The following is a 19,962-nucleotide window of genomic DNA, read 5'->3' on the forward strand; positions in this document are numbered from 1 at the left end:
ATTATGGTGTTCTTGGTGAATGTCCTCTTTGTTTTATGAATATTTTGGATGTAAGATTAAAATTCAGTGTGCTGTTTCCCTAGTATAAACTCCAGGAGGTTGAAAGGGAGGAAAAATGGGTTAAGATGGTGAAAAGTTGGGACAAATACTGCACAAGTGAAAAGGTAACTTCGCTCCAGGTTTAACTGGATGACTCACATTTGAAGAAGTTTTAAAATAGTTTGCTTAATCAACTATATTATGAATTGTGTATCATTTTTTTGTATCATTAACATTGCTTAACTTAACAATGTTGCTGTTGCTGCCATTGTATTCCTATATAATGCCCCTCAAGGCTGCTCTGCTCTCTCAGAAACTTGGAGACTCAAAAATAAATCTTACCATCTGTTTGTTTCCTCTTCCCATATTTTGCAGATGATGAAGCGGGTATACAAGGGGATTCCCTTAAAGCTGCGCGGTCAGGCCTGGGCTCTGCTGCTGGATGTGAAAAATGTGAAAGAAGCGAATTACAGGAAATACGAGGTAGGAGCTTTGTAGGAATCAAGTTTGTGAGATGTTTTAGGTCTTTTGATTGAAAAAGTGTCTGTTTGATGTTCATTTATTCAACGACTCGCTTGTTTGGGTTTGGTTTGTCCTGTGTGATTGTTTGGGTTTAAATTAGCCAGATGTGTTTTGTCTCCAGTCTGCCCTTTTGGCACAACAATGTTTTATTTCACAACAAAGGTTTTCTGCTTTGCTTGCTTTGTGTAGTCTGACAGTTATTACATAAGATCCAAGGTTTTACATAAATAACACAATAAAAGGTGATATAATACAGTAAGCTGCATTAAGTTGCCCGGTCTTTATATCGCAAACTAAAAGTCTGATAAAAAAAAAACATTGATAATATTGATAATACAATTCAACGTTGATAATAAGCAGAAATGTTTTTTGAGCAGTAAATCATTATATTAGGACGATTTCTGAAGGATCGTAACTGGAGTGATGATGCTGAAAATTCAGCTTTGATCTCAAGAATAAATTACATTTTACAATATATGAAAATAGAAAACAGTTATTTTAAATTAATATTTCACAATATAATTTTTACTGAATTATAATATATACTAAACAAAAAAAAAGAACTTGAAAACATTAAAAAAACAGATTACTTTATGTTATCATGGTACCAGAACTTACTTTTGTTTTCAGTCATTTCTGAATCTTTAGCTCTAAAGAGTTTTATTTATAACTAGAAGTGTATCTATATCTGAATTTCTAAATATATCTAGGTGCAGCTGTAATATTTATAACTTGTTTGCTGCTCTAACGAATGTAAGTGACAGAAGTGTTGCACTTAAATGGAAACCAGTGGCTATGAAGGTTCCGGAATTAAAATTTAGATGCAGGTTTGATGGTTTGGTTTAGATGCACTGTAATTCAAGTAACAGCGAAACGCAGTGTGCACTGAAGTGACAATCAGTAGCCTGCTAATTTTCTAAATATGTAAAAGTAAAATCAGCCTTTATTAAACATGCATTGTTTTAAAAACTTTCACTGTGAATTTAATTAGACGGGAAGTTCATCCCAAATTATAATGTTAGTTGTTTCAACTAGGGATGAAAAATATCGATTATTTCTATGATCGATTGTCGTTTAAATTAACGATTAATTAATCGATTAATCATTAACCATAATGCTGCAAAATGTGTCTATTGCATGCACACAGTCACAAATCACAAACACACACACACACACAAAATGCTTTCTCACTTGAATTAATGGGGTTTTAGTCTGAATAAAATGCTAGTAGCAGGATTAAAAAATGAATAGATGTGATTATGATCATTTGATAAAATGAAAAGAGTGTGTTGTACGTTTGAGATCATTTTACTTTGTTGACTGTTTTCTGGCACGGAGACCGCTGAATGCGCCTTTTTAAATGGTTTTGTGTTGCTCGTTGTTGTATTTTAAAACACAATTGCAATGTTCTGACATTATGGCATTTAAAATAAAATTATCCCAATTGTAACTGTGGCGCGTGTGTGACTGCGCTGCGCAGTAACTGCTTACACTGACGCTGATGCAGCAAAACACTGTTGTACACATTAATTTGATCCTGCTGGATTCGGTTCTGGAAAATGTTGTTTAAATTGATAAGTCGTAGGAACGAATTAACAAGTTGTAGGAATGAATAGACTATCTGGCATGTGTCCCGCAGCCCTGCAAAGTGCAGTTATCTGATTAAATGACTTAGTTACTACATTTCTATTGCTTTTCATGTTGAATAATTTTGTGTTGTTTCTATTTTAACGTACGTTTTAAGTTTAAATTATATTAAAAACTTAATTAGTACATTGTGGATTAATGATGATGCATTTATATACAGTCATTGCATGAGCCGCAAGCAGTCCAATATTAAATCTGTTAACCGACCATCGACAGCCTTAATCGTTTGCATCTCTCATGATCATCGATTAATCGTTGACATCCCTAGTTCCAACCCTATGTACTGTATATACTGTTGTTGTTTTTCCTGTGGAAAGTTAATGCAGCTCTATCTGTACAACAGTTTATAGTGACAATGTTAAAAAATATATATATAATATGTGGCGATAACCATTAGTAAGCCATTTGTGGTTTGACATTCTGTTAAAGGTGCTGTAGGGAACTTTTGTAAAAAAATATATTTTTTACATATTTGTTAAACCTGTCATTATGTCCTGACAGTAGAATATGAGACAGATAATCTGTGAAAAAAATCAAGCTCCTCTGGCTCCTCCCAGTGCTCCTATTGCCATTTGCAGAAACTCTCCATCTTTTAGATTGCTTCGGGGGTACCGCGGCTTTTATTGGGTGATGCCAAAACCAAACAAATTGAAACACAGACAAAAGGCAGAATACCAATTACCAAATGGTTTTTCATGATTCCCCTCCCCCATATCATCGCATAAATTAAATAGCCAAAATGTGCTTCTTGCTGTCTTGTCCTGCTTTTCAAAGGAAGAACCAATTACAAAACAATTTAGAAATATTTACTTAACACTGAACATTTTTTTATTTATTCTAGCAGATATTATACCAAAAAAAAAAAAACACAATTGAAGTTAAAATTAATAAGTTAGTAAAATAATATTTGTTGGCCATTTTGAGGCCTCCTTCTTAAATCAGGTATGTATTTTTTTTTACTGTACAGATAAATGTGGCCTTGTTGAGCAGAAGAAAATCTTTTAAAACATTAGAAAATATTACGGAATCCCAATTTGAACTACTTTGTGAATGCTATAATAATTGTATTAAAAGAGTTGTTGTAATTATTACTATAATTATTATTGTATTTTTAATTTTATTTTACAAAACCGTAAAATTACAATAATAACTTATGAATGTTGATGGAGAGATTTTGGAAGGAAATCTGCAGGAAGATTAAAACTTTTTCAGTGCAGATTTTCTTTGCGCTTTGGTCTTTGAACCCTGGCAAAGTGAGCTTGTGCATTGCTTTAATACATGCAATTCATGCGTGTATTAGAAAACTACATTCTGCAGTTTATTTACTAATTGTTTAAGACCATTTTTCAATCATTATACAGTAACCAGCAAAAACCACCCCTTCCTCTTGTGAGGAAGACGTGATGCAGTACCAAACAGTCTCTCTCTGTAATGTAATGATTTTATTTGTATGGCTTGTACACGACTTGTAATGATATGTCTGACACTTTTAACTCTTGTTGGTTGTTCAAAATCACTACCCTTTCATTATGTTTAGGATGAAAACATCCACTAAATTAAACTGCTGTAAAAATTTATCAGATATTTTTTTTGTTTTGTTTTTCTTTTCTTTTTTGCGTAATTTTTTGCATATTAACCTATGATATAACCTATGAGTCGTGATCAAAACTACTAAAAAAAAAAAAAAAATCAAAGATTTTAACACTTTAATTTCCAAATTCATAAATGATGTCACTGATTTGGGAGGAAAAAACTAAATGACTTATTTTCAATATAAAAGTAATTGTGGCTGAAAGGCTTTTTTTTTAAAAAAACCTTTAATCACAGTCTTGGGCATGTCAAAGTTTAGTAACAACATTTTTAGTTTTTGTGCAGCATTAGATTAAAATTTTTCCTCCCTCATTTATTGTTCATGGCTGTTTTTGCCCCATTGACTTCCATTATAACAAAATGTTTTGATTGCAACGCCATGACACCATAAAATCATCCATTCTTGATGGTTGGTGGTTTTCCCTGTTGGGAAGAGGTAACATTTGTAATTTTTACGGTTGTGGGACCATTAACCCTTTAGATAGGCCTGTGCTAAAAAAGCTTTGTTTCTGACTTGTATATGGAGCTATATGGAGTATAACAGTGTAACGATAAGACCTTTGTAATCATCGGGAAGAAAGAGGCGGGAACCGGCGCACAATCAAAAATCACTTTAATATTCAAAATAAACACAAAACAGCGCACCAGCCCCTTGCGGACAACTGGTGCGCACAAAATAAAAAGCAAAACATAAAATAATGGCCCAGGCCTGGTCCTCTCTCGTCCATCACTATAGTCGCTCCAGTTTTATATCCTTCCATCTCCTACGTGGGACTCGATACCGGCGGTGGGGCGCAGGTGCAGCTCATCTTCAATCACTACACCTGGCCTCACTCCTCGTTCCCACGCCTCTCGGCCCCGCCCCACTCGCCACAAACAGCATACTATATTGTAGGGCTGCACGATGTGTCGTTTAAGCATCGATATCGCGATGTACGAATCGATATTCAACGATATTCACATCGCAGGATGTGCGATGTAGGCTGTCGTAATTGATCTGTTATTCATTAACTGTACGGGCCAGCTGCTCCCCGGCCCTTGACGAATGTGATTCGCAGATTAATCGCACAGATTAACCATCATAGAGTGAAAGTTTATCATTGACAGGACTAAAAAACACATGTTTAACAGGGCAGAGATAGAGAGAGAGAGAGAGAGAGAGCGCGAGAGAAACAGAGAGAGAGAGAGCGCACGAGAGAGACAGAGTAAGAGAGCGCAAGAGAGACAGAGAGAGAGAGCGCAAGAGAGACAGAAAGAGAGAGTGCGCGCAAGAGAGACCGAGAAAGAGCGCGCGAGAGAGAGAGAGAGAGAGAGAGAGAGCACGCACGCGGGAGCGACAGAGAGCGAGAGAGCCGTCTTCAAACAACACGAGCGCTGTCTTGCTCTCTCTCCCTCGTACATATTAAACAATTGACACAATGGTGTCGATGTTTAAATCATTTAAAATGACAATGTAAGTATGCTCACTCCATTTTTGTTTGTAAGAAAAAATATCGCTATATATATCGCAGAAAAATAAAATATCGCAATGTCATTTTTTCCCAATATCGTGCAGCCCTACTATATTGTATGTGTGTGTGTGTGTGAGAGAGAGAGACAGAGAGAGTGTGTGAGAGAGTCCTTTGCACACTTACCTTGATGTATTTGAGAAAATCTAAATGTACACCTCAGCTCTCAGAACTACATGGAGTAAACAAAAACAAAGTAAGTGTATTTATGCACCTTCTGCCTTTTAATGGTGGTGACCAGTTCAGACAAAAAAAAACAAGGTACGTGGATTTAAAAACCTGCATGCCATCCTGCTGGTCATTTGATGGTGAGAAGAGCAGCAAGCAAGATGAGAAAGGGCTTGACTTTTACTGAAGTTTTAGAAATGATTGTTTTGTTTGGTCTGTACTTTTCACCATCAAAAGGCAGCAGGTGCATAAATACACTTCTTTTTTTGTTTACTCCATATAGTTCTGAGAGCTGAGGTGTATTTTGATTTTTTTCAGATACATCAAAGTAAGTGCGCAAAGGTCTCTCTCACACTCTCTCTTTCTCTCTCTCTCACACAAACACACACACACACACACACACACACTATAATTTGCTGTTATACTCCATATAGCTCCATATACAAGCCAGAAACTAAGCTTTTTTGCACAGGCCTATCTAAAGGGTTAATGGTCCCACCTAGCGATTAACTGTAAAAATAACAATGTTACATCTTCCAAACAGGAAAAACCACCAACAATCAAGAATCTCACACACAAACACTATAATTTGCTGCTATACTCCATATAACTCCATATACAAGCCAGAAACTAAGCTTTTTTTTGCATCGGCCTATCTAAAGGGTTGGTCCCACCTAGTGATCAACTGTAAAAACAACAAATTTGACCTCTTCCCAACAGGAAAAACCACCAACTATCAAGAATGGATGATTATATGGTGTCATGGCTTTGCAAACAAAAAATTCTGTTATAATGGAAGTAAATGGGGCAAAAACAGCCACGAACAATAAATGAGGGAGAAAAAATTTAAACCTAATGCTGCACAAAAACTAACAATGCATCAAAGTCAATGTTGTTACTAATCTTTGACATGCCCAAGACTGTGATAAAAGGTAAACAAAATATCCAGTCCACAATCTCTTTTTTTACATTGAAAATAAGTCATTTTGTGTGTTTATTTTCCCCCAAATCAGTGACACCATTTATGAACCTGGTAATTAAAGAGTTAAAATGTAATATTTTTATATATATATATTTGGTAGTTTTGATCAGGACTGAGGTTGATTAATAGATTTATGCAGAATAAATTAGAAAAAAAAACAGAGAAAGTTGTGGCCAAAATAAGACTCAACTTTACCCCCATGTTTGCTGCTTTTATGAACACCTCTATTTGATGTTATCACATCATTGTTTTGTACAATTCACTCAGTCTTTTCACTTATTTGGCCGGACACTGAATTTACTTTTTTTTTTTTTTTTTTGACAAATAATTTTGGTTGCCAAACATTTGGTGCATCCCTACTTTGAGTATATTGCTATATTTACAACACTTGTTTGTGTTGGGGCTACCTGTTTGTCTGACCAATGGCAGATAGGGGAGTGCTTGGGAAATTTTGTTATTTTTGCAAATCTATTTGGTGCTGCCAATGCTAAAATTTTGCATTTAAAATTCAAAATTGTTCATTGTCAACCTTTTTTGTTTTAATTGTGTTGTAGACAATGAAGGAACAAGCCAAGAAGTATTCAACAGAAATTAAGCAGATTGACCTGGATGTCAACAGGACTTTCAGAGACCATATCATGTTCATGGAACGCTTTGGGGTCAAGTAAGATATTTCACAATTTCATGCCTACACATGCACAAGAAAGCCTTTCTTTATCTTCATTTGACTGTTCTGATCTGATTTCTGGTCTGTTTAGCAAGCAGACTTTGAGTCAAACGAATATAAAGAGTTTTGAGTTAAGATGTTTCTGAAATGAAGTGCTCAGACTTTGTGAACTTAACCAAAACAAGAGCTACTTCCTCTTTGTGACTGAGTTTTTGTTCAACTTCCTGTTACTGTGAGCAGCCTCACAGGAAATGACACAACCGGTGACTTCTAACCATTATGCCCAGAATAAATATATACTTTGATGTTGTCCATAACAACGAAAGATCTGCCACACTGCCATGAAAAAAAAAATTTATATGTAGATTTCCTTTTGTACAGGAAAATCATAAGGACCCACTTGGGATTGTATATCCTCTTAAAAATTGACAGACATCAGAAACATTTAGGTTATTTTTCCATTTTTAAAATGACAATTTGACAGAAAATGAGTGCATAATGATTTTTTTTTTACAAATGTTGGCCAGATGCCCCTCAATAACCTTTTAGTAAATTTGACATTTGATAGAGTCATCCTGCTTACTTAACAAATTGAAAGGAGCTTGTAGAACAAAGTGCATGACGAAAAGGTTTCAGCCATGTGGTTTGCATGGGCGGCACACCCACAACAGACATAGATCAACCACCAGCCTCTCTGCATGGGGTATCTGGTGGATGGAAGCTTTGAGCAATGACTTCTACATTTTTATTAGCTCTGCGCAGCCAATAAGAGGATATGGGGCGGAAGTGCTCTTTAACACATCTGTTGTTTGTTTGCGTTGCTCCTAAATGTGTTTCTACAACACACTAGTCCCAATTCTGCTTTCCTCTGGCTTCTCATGAAGGGTCTTGCTCTGCATTACTAAATCTCAAGTCTGCAGACATTATGAATTATTAACAAGCATCTCCTGATGTGATGGCTTATGCATGAATGGACCCTTACTGCTACTGTGAGCTTTTTTCTTTTTGCTGTTCGATTTGGGCTGGTCCCTCAGTGCTTTTTGGACAAAATTTTGACAAAGATGGATCCATTATGGGGAAAAAAGGACACATTTTAAACTTTTTATAATCACTGGATTCATGTTGGGTTCATATATTTTGGAAAAACATATTTTAATAGAAAATGGCAACTTTATTACCCAAAATGTATTTAATGTATTTAAAAAAATTATCTGATGGCATAAACATCATTGACCAAGAATAGGTTATACCTTGCCATCACATGAAAAAATCAAATTAATCTGAGACTTTTTGAGACTCACAGTTATACCACAGTTTGTTTTTCCAGATAATATTTTTTTTAATATTAAACATTTATTTCACTATTTCTTATAAAATCGAACAGTTGAAAAACTACTTTTTCCAGGATATATATATATATATATATATATATATATATATATATATATATATATATATACACAGTACAGACCAAAAGTTTGGAAACATTACTATTTTTAATGTTTTTGAAAGAAGTTTCTTCTGCTCATCAAGCCTGCATTTATTTGATCAAAAATACAGAAAAAAACTGTAATATTGTGATATATTATTACAATTTAAAATAATTGTTTTTAAATTTATTATTCTTTAAATTATCATTTATTTCTGTGATGCAAAGCTGAATTTTTCGGATCATTATCACATGATCCTTTAGAAATCATTCTAATATGATGATTCATTATCAAAGTTGGAAACAGTTCTGCTGCTTAATATTTTTTCAGAACATGTGATACTTTTTTAGGATACTTTGATGAATAAAAAAAAAAAAAAAAAAAAAGGAGCTATGTTTTTAAAATATAAATATTTTGTAATAATATACACTACTAGTCAGTAATTTGGGGTCAGTAATTTTTTTACTTTCTTTTTTTAAATAAAATCAATAATTTTATTCAGCAAGGATGTGTTAAATTGATAAAAAGTGATAGTAAAGAAAATATATGATTTAGAATATATAGTATTTTTTTTTATAAATGCAGTTCTTTCTAACCTTTTATTCATCAAATATATTAGACAGCAGAAATGTTTCCAACACTCATGATAAATCAGAATATTAGAATGATTTCTAAATAATCATGTGATCGACTGGATGTTACATGTGACACTGAAGACTGGAGTAATGATGCTGAAAATTCAGCCTTGCATCACAGGAATAAATTATTTTTTTAAAGTATATTCAAATTGAAAACTATTATTTTAAGTTATAATAATATTTCACAATATGACAGTTTTTTCTGTATTTTTTATCAAATAAATGCAGGCTTGATGAGCAAAAGAAACTTTTCAAAAACATGTGTGTGTGTGTGTGTGTGTGTGTGTGTGTGTGTGTGTGTGTGTGTGTATGTATATAAAAGAAGGTAGTTTTTCAACTTTTCGATTATTATATATTATATTATATGTTTCTGCCATAGAAATGAAAAAAAAGGTAATTGGTTAAAAATATATATAACTTTTTTATTTTTATTTTTTTCTCACCATTATCTATTTGTTCTCGAATCATTGACAAGAATATAAATTCAGAAATGTAAGATATAAACCTAAAACTGTGAGAATTGTGAGATATAAAGATAGAATTGCAAGAAAAAAGTCTGAATTGTGAGATTAAAAGAAATATTAGCATGTCATTGACCTTGTTACTGCATACACTGAAACTTGATACAGTATTTGAAATCTTAATAATAGCCATCATCTAATATATTGGGAACAGTTTGTTTGACATTTTTTTTTTGTTGTTTTTTTTGTCCTTTGCAGACAGCAAGCCCTGTTCAATGTGCTGGCAGCGTATTCAGTCTACAACACGGTAAGAGGCTGACAGAGTTTGAATGTTTGTGTGTAAATGTGTTATGTAACTCAGAACAGCATGTACTGGATGAACCAGTGCAGAGGGGAAGAAGGGCAGTCCGGTGTCCCACCCAGTCAACACACACACACACACACACACACACACACACAATTACTGCACTAATGGCAACTTCCCATCGACTTCTATTGTTCTTACAATAAGCTAAATATAATGACTATAGACCCTAACCTGAAAATAAAACTTGTATTTGTATCAGTGAATAAAGACATGGCTACATGCCAATGTGAATACCATCCGTACTGTATAAAATGCAAGATAAGGAGAATTGTGTCCCAAATGGTCGCATGTTAATAATAGTAGGTACCATAAACCCAGATGATAACATTTGTGGTTTTGGGTTAACTTTGCCGTAATCCCTTTTGTTTGTAAATGTATGTGCTCTAAGATAATAATGGAATAAACTTAAAGCTAGAATGGATAACATATCTCTTAAAACCTGGTTGTAAAACACTATGCATCATAGACTATGTAAATGTTTACAGAGAAAATCTGGGCATTATGCACTAAACGACTGAAGATCAGTCCCAAAATACCAAACATTAAGTCTTTCTGAACACCGCGAACTTATACAGAAACATGCACCTCATTGCTAGGAAACAAATGAAAACAATGCATGATTTAGAACTGGTTTTAGAACAAGTTTGATATCCTTCTGTATGGAATCATAGTCTGTTTCAGTCTTTGCTGGTTATATATTATAATGATCGTCTTTAACAACACAAAATCTGCAGACTGGCTCTGACTTTTGCCAACCCCAACAACTATTCTTAAACCAGCTAACAAACCAGTTCGATCTGGCCGAAAGACCAGCAAACCATTATAGGCTTTATCTAACAGGAGGATCCTTTGTGAAGAAGGCGAACTATTCAAGACAGACAAAATGAGAGAAATATTGATTTAGAAGTTAGTGGCAGTAGACTGCGAGGCAGCTCACAAGGTTTAGAAACAATATACCTAGTGTGTGCAGAATCTGGTTGGAGAACGAGTAATCCAGAGACAGTGACTCTGATGTTGCCCACTGGTTATGGGTGACCAGGGTCTTTTGGACAATAATAGAGGATGTCTGTCTGGTGCTAATTGCATGATATGCTATTTTATTTATTTACTGGGAACCTACTGGGAATTAACCCTAAATATAGATGATTTAGAAGCTGGACAAGACAAATGGAAGAAATCGTTTTTTTTATAATGGTTTGACAGGATGTTTGACAAACCAACTGGGACACATGCACATAAATTTCATTGTTTGCAAAAAAAAAAAAACGAGGAGCGCGTCAGTCTCAAAGAGACCGGAAATGGTACTATATTCCTTTTCCTTCCCGATGTTGTATAGTAGAACGTGGGTCAACTGGGCAAGAAGAGGGTGATGGTGGGGGGAAGGAGAGATTGAGTGAGTGAGAGATATGGAGAGAAGCATGGGACTTTGAATTTAACCTCTTTCATCTTGTGTTCTTTCTATTGAAAAGAAAAGTACTAAAGTTATTGTTTTGTTATTGGTGAAATCGGCACTATTAATCCTTAGGCCATTCTCTATCTATGTGTGAATCTTGAGTAATGTTTGTGACAATGTGTACTCAGTCTATCTGGTTATGTGGTTTTGTGTAGGAAGTGAGCTACTGTCAGGGCATGAGTCAGGTCGCTGCCATTCTGCTCATGTACATGAATGAGGAAGATGCATTTTGGGCTTTATCACAGCTACTGACCAATCAGAAACATGCCATGCATGGTGAGTAAGTCTCTCGGAATCTGTTTGTAGATAAATACATCTCTTTGTTTTTGTAGTAGACTCTGTAATTGGTGATACATCTCTGTGTCTTCCTCTGTGGATTCTTAAAGGATTCTTCATCCCGGGGTTTCCCAAACTCCACCGTTTTCAGGTTCATCATGACCAAATACTGTCCAAACTCCTTTCCAAACTGAGGAAACACTTGGTGAGATTTCTTATTTTAAACTCGGGTTGTTTGACTTTAACAAAGTATAAGCACTTTCTACGTTTTCAAATGATTTCTTCAACTCAGGAAAAGGAACAGATGTCCACTGGTATCTACACAACCAAATGGTTCCTTCAGTGTTTTATTGACAGGGTGAGGCATCATTTTCACTGTTTTTAAAGCATTAGTAAAGGTGTCAGTTGTGGAGTTGAAACTTTCAGTGAATCAAAAAGAAATCAAAAAAATTGTCACAAACATTCCCTTTTTCTTGTATTAATATAAGAGGTGGTGTGTTGGAACAGGTTTTCCAGTCCATTATAAAAGTGCCACAATGCAACCTTAACAAATTTATATAAAAAAAAAATTACATTTAGGGGTTCATCAGCTTGTAACTGGGTAGTAACCTTAAAGATACATCTTTGTAGCTTATGTACCCCTAAAAGGTTCATAGTGGTACTGTAATTGCACCTATTACCACTCATAAATATGGACCTTTTAGGTGTAGATAAATGGTGAAATTGTGCTCTCTTTCTTGACCACCTCTCTTTGATCCAGTCCAGGCCCTGGACAGAAGGTCTTATTAACACCCTGTCGGTGTCCTTGCCTCGACAGGACATAATTTTTCACCAGCCGAATCCAAAGAGAGTCCAAATTTTGCAACTCTGTGCTGAATACTCAGTGAGAATTACGTCAGCAAGTTTTTGTGTGAAAAAGACTGGAAATATCATCTGTTAAAAGTTTCATATGGTCGGGCTGAACCCTTTAGAGAATCCTGTGTCAATGTTTTATTCATGTTGGAGCTCTCCTTAGCTGGTTGATGACTTGAGTCTGTTGTGTTTCTACTATATAGACACCCTTTACACTCACCCTGCGTCTTTGGGACATCTACATATTAGAAGGAGAAAAAGTTCTAACCGCCATGGCCTATACGCTCCTCAAATTGCACAAAAGTAAGAATGAATCCCACTCTTGACCTCTATAGACCCACATGAGCTGTTGTACAGCATATAACTGTATAGTTTCTGGTAAACTGTTAAAACTATGTTTAATTTGGGCAGTAGTGCTCAAAAACAAGTTGTGGTGGTAAATCAGCTGCCAAGATTTTCTATCAGGCGGAAGTTCTTTAATTTTCATGTTTGGGTAGTTTAGATGAGTTTAATTAGAAGCTTATGAAGTCTAAAGCCTCATTGTTTTCCATCAGAGTGTCTTCTGAAGATGTCTCTGGAGGACCTGAGGGAGTTTCTGCAGGAGCGTATTGCTTCTTCCTTCAACATGAGCGATGATGCAGTGATTGAGCACCTACAGTCGTCTATGTCAGAACTCCGCAGGATGAAGCTTGACCTTCCTCCTCCAGGTAAAAGACAGAATGTGTTTTCTTGTAAATGAGACCATTCTGAGAGAGCAAATACCAGAGGGAATACAGTATTGTTCAAAATAATAGCAGTACAATGTGACTAACCAGAATAATCAAGGTTTTTCGTATATTTTTTTATTGCTACGTGGCAAACAAGTTACCAGTAGGTTCAGTAGATTCTCAGAAAACAAATGAGACCCAGCATTCATGATATGCACGCTCTTAAGGCTGTGCAATTGGGCAATTAGTTGAATTAGTTGAAAGGGGTGTGTTCAAAAAAATAGCAGTGTGGCATTCAATCACTGAGGTCATCAATTTTGTGAAGAAACAGGTGTGAATCAGGTGGCCCCTATTTAAGGATGAAGCCAACACTTGTTGAACATGCATTTGAAAGCTGAGGAAATGGGTCGTTCAAGACATTGTTCAGAAGAACAGCGTACTTTGATTAAAAAGTTGATTAGAGAGGGGAAAACCTATAAAGAGGTGCAAAAAATGATAGGCTGTTCAGCTAAAATGATCTCCAATGCCTTAAAATGGAGAGCAAAACCAGAGAGACGTGGAAGAAAATGGAAGACAACCATCAAAATTGATAGAAGAATAACCAGAATGGCAAAGGCTCAGCCAATGATCACCTCCAGGATGATCAAAGACAGTCTGGAGTTACCTGTAAGTACTGTGACAGTTAGAAGACGTCTGTGTGAAGCTAATCTATTTTCAAGAATCCCCCGCAAAGTCCCTCTGTTAAAAAAAAGGCATGTGCAAAAGAGGTTACAATTTGCCAAAGAACACATCAACTGGCCTAAAGAGAAATGGAGGAACATTTTGTGGACTGATGAGAGTAAAATTGTTCTTTTTGGGTCCAAGGGCCACAGGCAGTTTGTGAGACGACCCCCAAACTCTGAATTCAAGCCACAGTACACAGTGAAGACAGTGAAACATGGAGGTGCAAGCATCATGATATGGGCATGTTTCTCCTACTATGGTGTTGGGCCTATTTATCGCATACCAGGGATCATGGATCAGTTTGCATATGTTAAAATACTTGAAGAGGTCATGTTGCCCTATGCTGAAGAGGACATGCCCTTGAAATGGTTGTTTCAACAAGACAATGACCCAAAACACACTAGTAAACGGGCAAAGTCTTGGTTCCAAACCAACAAAATTAATGTTATGGAGTGGCCAGCCCAATCTCCAGACCTTAATCCAATTGAGAACTTGTGGGGTGATATCAAAAATGCTGTTTCTGAAGCAAAACCAAGAAATGTGAATGAATTGTGGAATGTTGTTAAAGAATCATGGAGTGGAATAACAGCTGAGAGGTGCCACAAGTTGGTTGACTCCATGCCACACAGATGTCAAGCAGTTTTAAAAAACTGTGGTCATACAACTAAATATTAGTTTAGTGATTCACAGGATTGCTAAATCCCAGAAAAAAAAAATGTTTGTACAAAATAGTTTTGAGTTTGTACAGTCAAAGGTAGACACTGCTATTTTTTTGAACACACCCCTTTCAACTAATTGCCCAATTGCACAGCCTTAAGAGCGTGCATTTCATGAATGCTGGGTCTTGTTTGTTTTCTGACAATCTACTGAACCTACTGGTAACTTGTTTGCCACGTAGCAATAAAAAATATACTAAAAACCTTGATTATTCTGGTTAGTCACATTGTACTGCTATTATTTTGAACAATACTGTAATTAAGGAAGCCATGTTCACAAAATTTTGAATGTCTTTTGGAGTCATAAAGTGTGGAACAGGGGTTCTCAACTCTGGCACCCATGATACACTTTCCTGAAGTATTTAGCTCGAACCATAATCAAACACCTCAATAAGCTAATCAAGGACTTCAGGATTACTAGAAAGTTTCTGGCAGGTGAATTTGATCAAGGAGCAAACATTTGGAGCTAAACTCTGGACCTTTAGGGCCAGAGTTGAGAATCCCTGGTGAAGACTCAAAAATAAAGGCTCAGGTTAGAGAAGCTTCCACAAAGCACATCTTATGCCATAGATGTTTAGAAAATCATTTGGACAGGTGACTCAAAGAAGTTCGAAGCATTCACAAAGCTATAATGCAGTTACTTGCTGAACCTTGAAAAAAAAGAGAAAAAAAATCTAAAGAGTGTACTGTGGTTTTATGCAATTCTAGACTATTATAACAACTCTTATTATTTATTTATTTAATTTTTTTGCTTGACTTGTAGCCAAGGGAGATGAGTTCCCAAAGATACCCCTGGGCGAAGAACGTCCAATAGAACTGCTTCCAGTAAACAAGACGGAGTGTGTACCCTTACCACCATCAGCACACAACAATCAAAACTCAACAAAGCCTCAGACAGAAGGCAACACCACCTACAAGCAGAGCAACGAAAAACAAATCCCTACCATTACCTCATCCAATTCCCCACTTTCAAAGCACACCCACTTAAATTCCAACTCTTTATTGTCACAAGCTACTCCTGAAGAACCAGGAACCACAGTGAAGGATGAAGCCAGTGCACCTGTACAAAGACCAGATAATTTACTACACCCAGAATCTGCACCGCTTTCAGCAGAGACTCTTTCGTTGAAAAATGAATGTGTTAGTAGACCCCTATCAGCGGTGTCTGACGATTGGCTTCCTCCATACCAACCACCCATAACAGATTCATCCAGTATCCACTCTTTGAATCTCCAAGAATTACCCCCTCCACCTCCTCCCTGTACCGAAGAAGAGGATGAGCTTTCACCTCCGGAGGAGGATGTCCCATTTTGCCTTGCTCCAGCTCCACCACCAAATACCCAACCATTGGATCTCATTGTAGAAGATCCATTTTCGTCACCTTCCTCGTTTAAATCCTATCGCCAGCTAAACAAGTTTCCGGTCAACTTTTATGTGCCACCATCACCAGGTGACCGGAGACCTTCGTATTACGACAACCTCTCAGAAGAGGAGCATCAGTCTGTGGAGAGGATGCTGGAGATGGCGGCCACAGCACCACAAAACTCAGACTTGAGTCTCATGAACACCACCCTTCCCCTTCCTCCAGAAGATGCCATGTCTCTTTCTCTACCGCCCCCATCTATGTTCTTCTACACGCCCGACTCTTCGCCACTTCCCCCACCTCCTTCATGCATTGAGGAGGCAAACAGTTGGGGGTCTTCAGACTGCATTTTTTCCCAACCACCTATTGACTTTGCAGATAAACCCATCCTCGTATCTTCAGTCCCATGCAATCATGTGGTTCCAAACCAGACTGATCAAGTTAATAGCCAGTCACAGCTCCCAAGACTACCGCCCAAAAAATCACGACCCAATCAGGTGGTTTCAAACCAGACTGATCAAGATAGGAGTCAGTCCCAGCTCCCAAGACTACCGCCCAAAAAATCACGACCCACAATGGTTTCTCCTGTACACTCCAATTCAGACTTCTGTCAAATGCATGTTTCAAGTCATTAGTTGCTGGAGTCACACTTAAGTAGTGTGAACTGAAGGCATGTTTCTATCGTTTGGACTTTTGTGTTTCGATGATATCAAGTGAACGTATTTCAAACTTTTAGATGTTGCAATGTGTCATATACATGACAGATCTAAACAGAATGCTAGAATGTGTTTTATCAGTGTGCCATTCAAATTTTGTGTGTTGGAATCCCCCTTTCTAAGGTGAAACATTTATAGTTGTAGCAGTTTTCAGAAGAACCATTTAGCTAGTTGAGCAACCAGTCTTCCAGGTAGTCGTCATGTGGTTTGAAATGAAATGAAATCCGTTTACTGAGTTACTGATATTTCCACTGGTCACCACAAAATACGTGACAGTGACCATTATTTTGTTTGTTTCTGTTGTTTTATGGGAGATATTACGTTCCCCGCAATTTGATCAGTTGTTATTTCTTTAAGTTTCTTTAAGTTTGTATTTTATTTTATTTTTTTATATATCTTGGTGCAATTGTTTTCTTTTTAAACTTTGGTTATTTTATGAAAATGCATCTAACGATGCACATTAAATATGGAGATGTTGTGGAAATGTAAACAAGGATCTTACCACACTGACATGTGTTCCCTGATTACATTGAAAGGTTTTTCAGTAGTCTCTGATTTGCTCAAAAAGTAAATTTAAAAAAAGGAAACCTGTAAACCTTATTGCTGTATACTGCCCTATTGTGCCATCTTGTGGGAGATGATGAAGCACAGCTTGGTCAAAAATTATATACTGGGAAATACAGCCACCACAATGAATGTTTAAATGAAGAAACTGTATATTCAGGGTCATTGTATGGCTTTGCTGTGTAATTGTATATAGAACAGGTTTGATTTGCACTTTGTTGTTTGTATTAAGAGCTTATATTTAATTGCATTTATATTATGCTTCTCAGGTTAAATGGTCTTGATGATCAGTTTGTTTAAACTTTTAAACAGTTTAATGTTTGAACTTTGTTCACTTGACTTATTTGATTAACAACTAAAACTTTTGTTTTTGTTACAACAAAGTTGAGTGTTTATTTTAATATTTACATTATTGCTGTTGTCAATTATAATTTCACATTCAGATGTACTGTATATGGCACAAGCACAACGTGATATAATATAATACCAGGGTCAAATATTTCTAGGGATGCAACGATACCATTTTTTCAGAACCAATCTGATCCCAAAAATTCTGAGTATCTTCCGATACCGATCCAATCCGTTACCAGCACAGATTCTTTTTCTTTTTTAAATCAATGTAGAATTTCTGTACTTCTCTGTGTTGACCTGATCATTAGTCACAATCTACTACATAAACACAACTTAATTTTAATGAAATATAACAAAAGAAAAAATATATAATCATAATCTATGACAAAAATACAATTATAAACTAGGTAAGTGGATAATTCAGCAGCAAAAGATACTCTAGATTGTAGAAAAATCATGGGTGCACAATAATTGTATAACATTTTTTCAATAAAATCCACGTTTTTATTGTTGTTTACATGAATGTATTTTACAATTATATAAATTTATATAGAAATCTAAAAGGCGTTTCTTTTAAATGTATAGCACAGTACTAAAGGCAGCAACATGTGATAGATAGGACAGAACTAAAAAGACTATTAATAATCTTTGATTGCGCAGAAAAGTATTATAATACTAAAGGCGCCTATAGAGCTTTGCCGTTTATTACTGTAACAGTTGGTATACAATATGCATAACACTGATAATGCAGGAGATGTGGTTCATGAATAGGTAACATTTATTGTAAGTCTGTCAAAACGATTAATCACATCCAAAAAAAAGTTGTTTATATAACGTACATTTCTGTATATTTATATATATATATATAAATGCACATGCATACGTGTGTATATATCAGACCAAAGGGACAATCCTTCTTTTCCTTCTTACTGCTGCTAACCAACCCATGTGACGCCGCTTTGTTAACTCGGAGACCTGAGATCAAGATGTGGTTTTCCAGCGGGAAAGCTGAAAAATGGCACTCCATTCAAATGATTTTTCCATGCCGGTCATGAGTACGAGTATGGCAGTTAATTACACAACAAGGTTTTACCATTGTAACTTATTTTTTTAGCTGTAGAGAGCAAACAAAACAGTCTATTATCAATCCAATACAATACATACAGCAGCGTCCGTGTCCTAAAGTCCCAGAATGCATTGCATTGCTGACGTCATGTTCCCAGACTCTATACAGAGCAGCACAGACCGCTTATGCGCATCCTGTACACAGAATGATGAGCTTGATGAGTCACAGTGCGCAGGGTAGAGATATTGATACGTACTCTATTAAATCTGTGCGTTAGTTTAATGAGCCTTTTCTTTGAACAGTTTTAAACCTCAGTTAATGTGCGCTCTTGGAAAGAGTGTCATCGTTTTGACTCTAGTAACTGAACGTGACACACAGTTTGATTGCAGAATGGAGGATGACAGACAGCTGTAGCAGAAAGAAGAGTTTACGTGAGCTTGAATTTATTGACTTCAGTATAAATCTGTACCTCACATTGAACTATGGAGCAGCTTCAGAACACTTGAAATATGTCCACAATATTTGGTGCTTTATAATGTTTATGTGCCTTGTGTGGGTCTCAACAATAACTCAGAATAGTATATGCACAATATCGGAGTTGGATCGGCCTCGTCTGACCGATACCAGATCCGCAGAAAATGTCAGTATCGGGGCCGATACTGATCCCAAGTATCAGATCGATGCATCCCTAAATATTTCTCTATAAATTAATATACATTCACTTGCATAAAGCACATCAGAAACCCATGCCCTTTAACTGATTTAAAGGAAAACTTACATCACAGATCTGCCTGATGGGTAACAGCATTTAACACGGACTTAAAAGCCATTCATTTTACCTTTCTACCATAATTTATCTTTCATAAAGGCACCATTAGATGCGTTTTCACTGTTGGGCCAAAAGCACGCATGCTAGTGAGGCCAGGCCCATTGCATTATTCTCACAGGTAACCGCTTATAAGTCATATGACAAACATGATTGCATATACATAGTTTTATTGTAAAAAAAATGCAATAATAATATGCATAATGCTTCACAGTGAGCCAAGACAAAGTCTTAAGTGCTATTGCTGTCAGATGGAGGACTGTTACTTCACAGCTGCTGTGAGAATATAAGATAAGTATTAAAGATCAGTATTTTTTTTTTTTTGGACAT

The 19,962-nt window shown here is 36.1% G+C and overlaps 1 protein-coding gene across 1 annotated transcript in view; it reads left to right on the plus strand.

Moving 5' to 3' along the window:
* Positions 1–17,772, plus strand: part of LOC128014473 (USP6 N-terminal-like protein) — a 28,703-nt gene extending 10,931 nt beyond the window's left edge. Inside the window, exons 5-14 of the mRNA XM_052598067.1 lie at positions 84–164; positions 415–522; positions 7,011–7,120; positions 9,911–9,959; positions 11,628–11,748; positions 11,859–11,953; positions 12,041–12,106; positions 12,804–12,903; positions 13,155–13,307; positions 15,510–17,772. Coding sequence (XP_052454027.1) covers positions 84–164; positions 415–522; positions 7,011–7,120; positions 9,911–9,959; positions 11,628–11,748; positions 11,859–11,953; positions 12,041–12,106; positions 12,804–12,903; positions 13,155–13,307; positions 15,510–16,744 — 2,118 coding nt within the window. The 3' untranslated portion in view covers positions 16,745–17,772. The remainder of the gene's footprint in view (positions 1–83; positions 165–414; positions 523–7,010; positions 7,121–9,910; positions 9,960–11,627; positions 11,749–11,858; positions 11,954–12,040; positions 12,107–12,803; positions 12,904–13,154; positions 13,308–15,509) is intronic.
* The last annotated feature ends 2,190 nt before the right edge of the window (positions 17,773–19,962 follow it).

Source organism: Carassius gibelio, chromosome B25, assembly GCF_023724105.1.
Source record: "Carassius gibelio isolate Cgi1373 ecotype wild population from Czech Republic chromosome B25, carGib1.2-hapl.c, whole genome shotgun sequence".
NCBI classification, from domain to species: Eukaryota; Metazoa; Chordata; class Actinopteri; order Cypriniformes; family Cyprinidae; genus Carassius; species Carassius gibelio.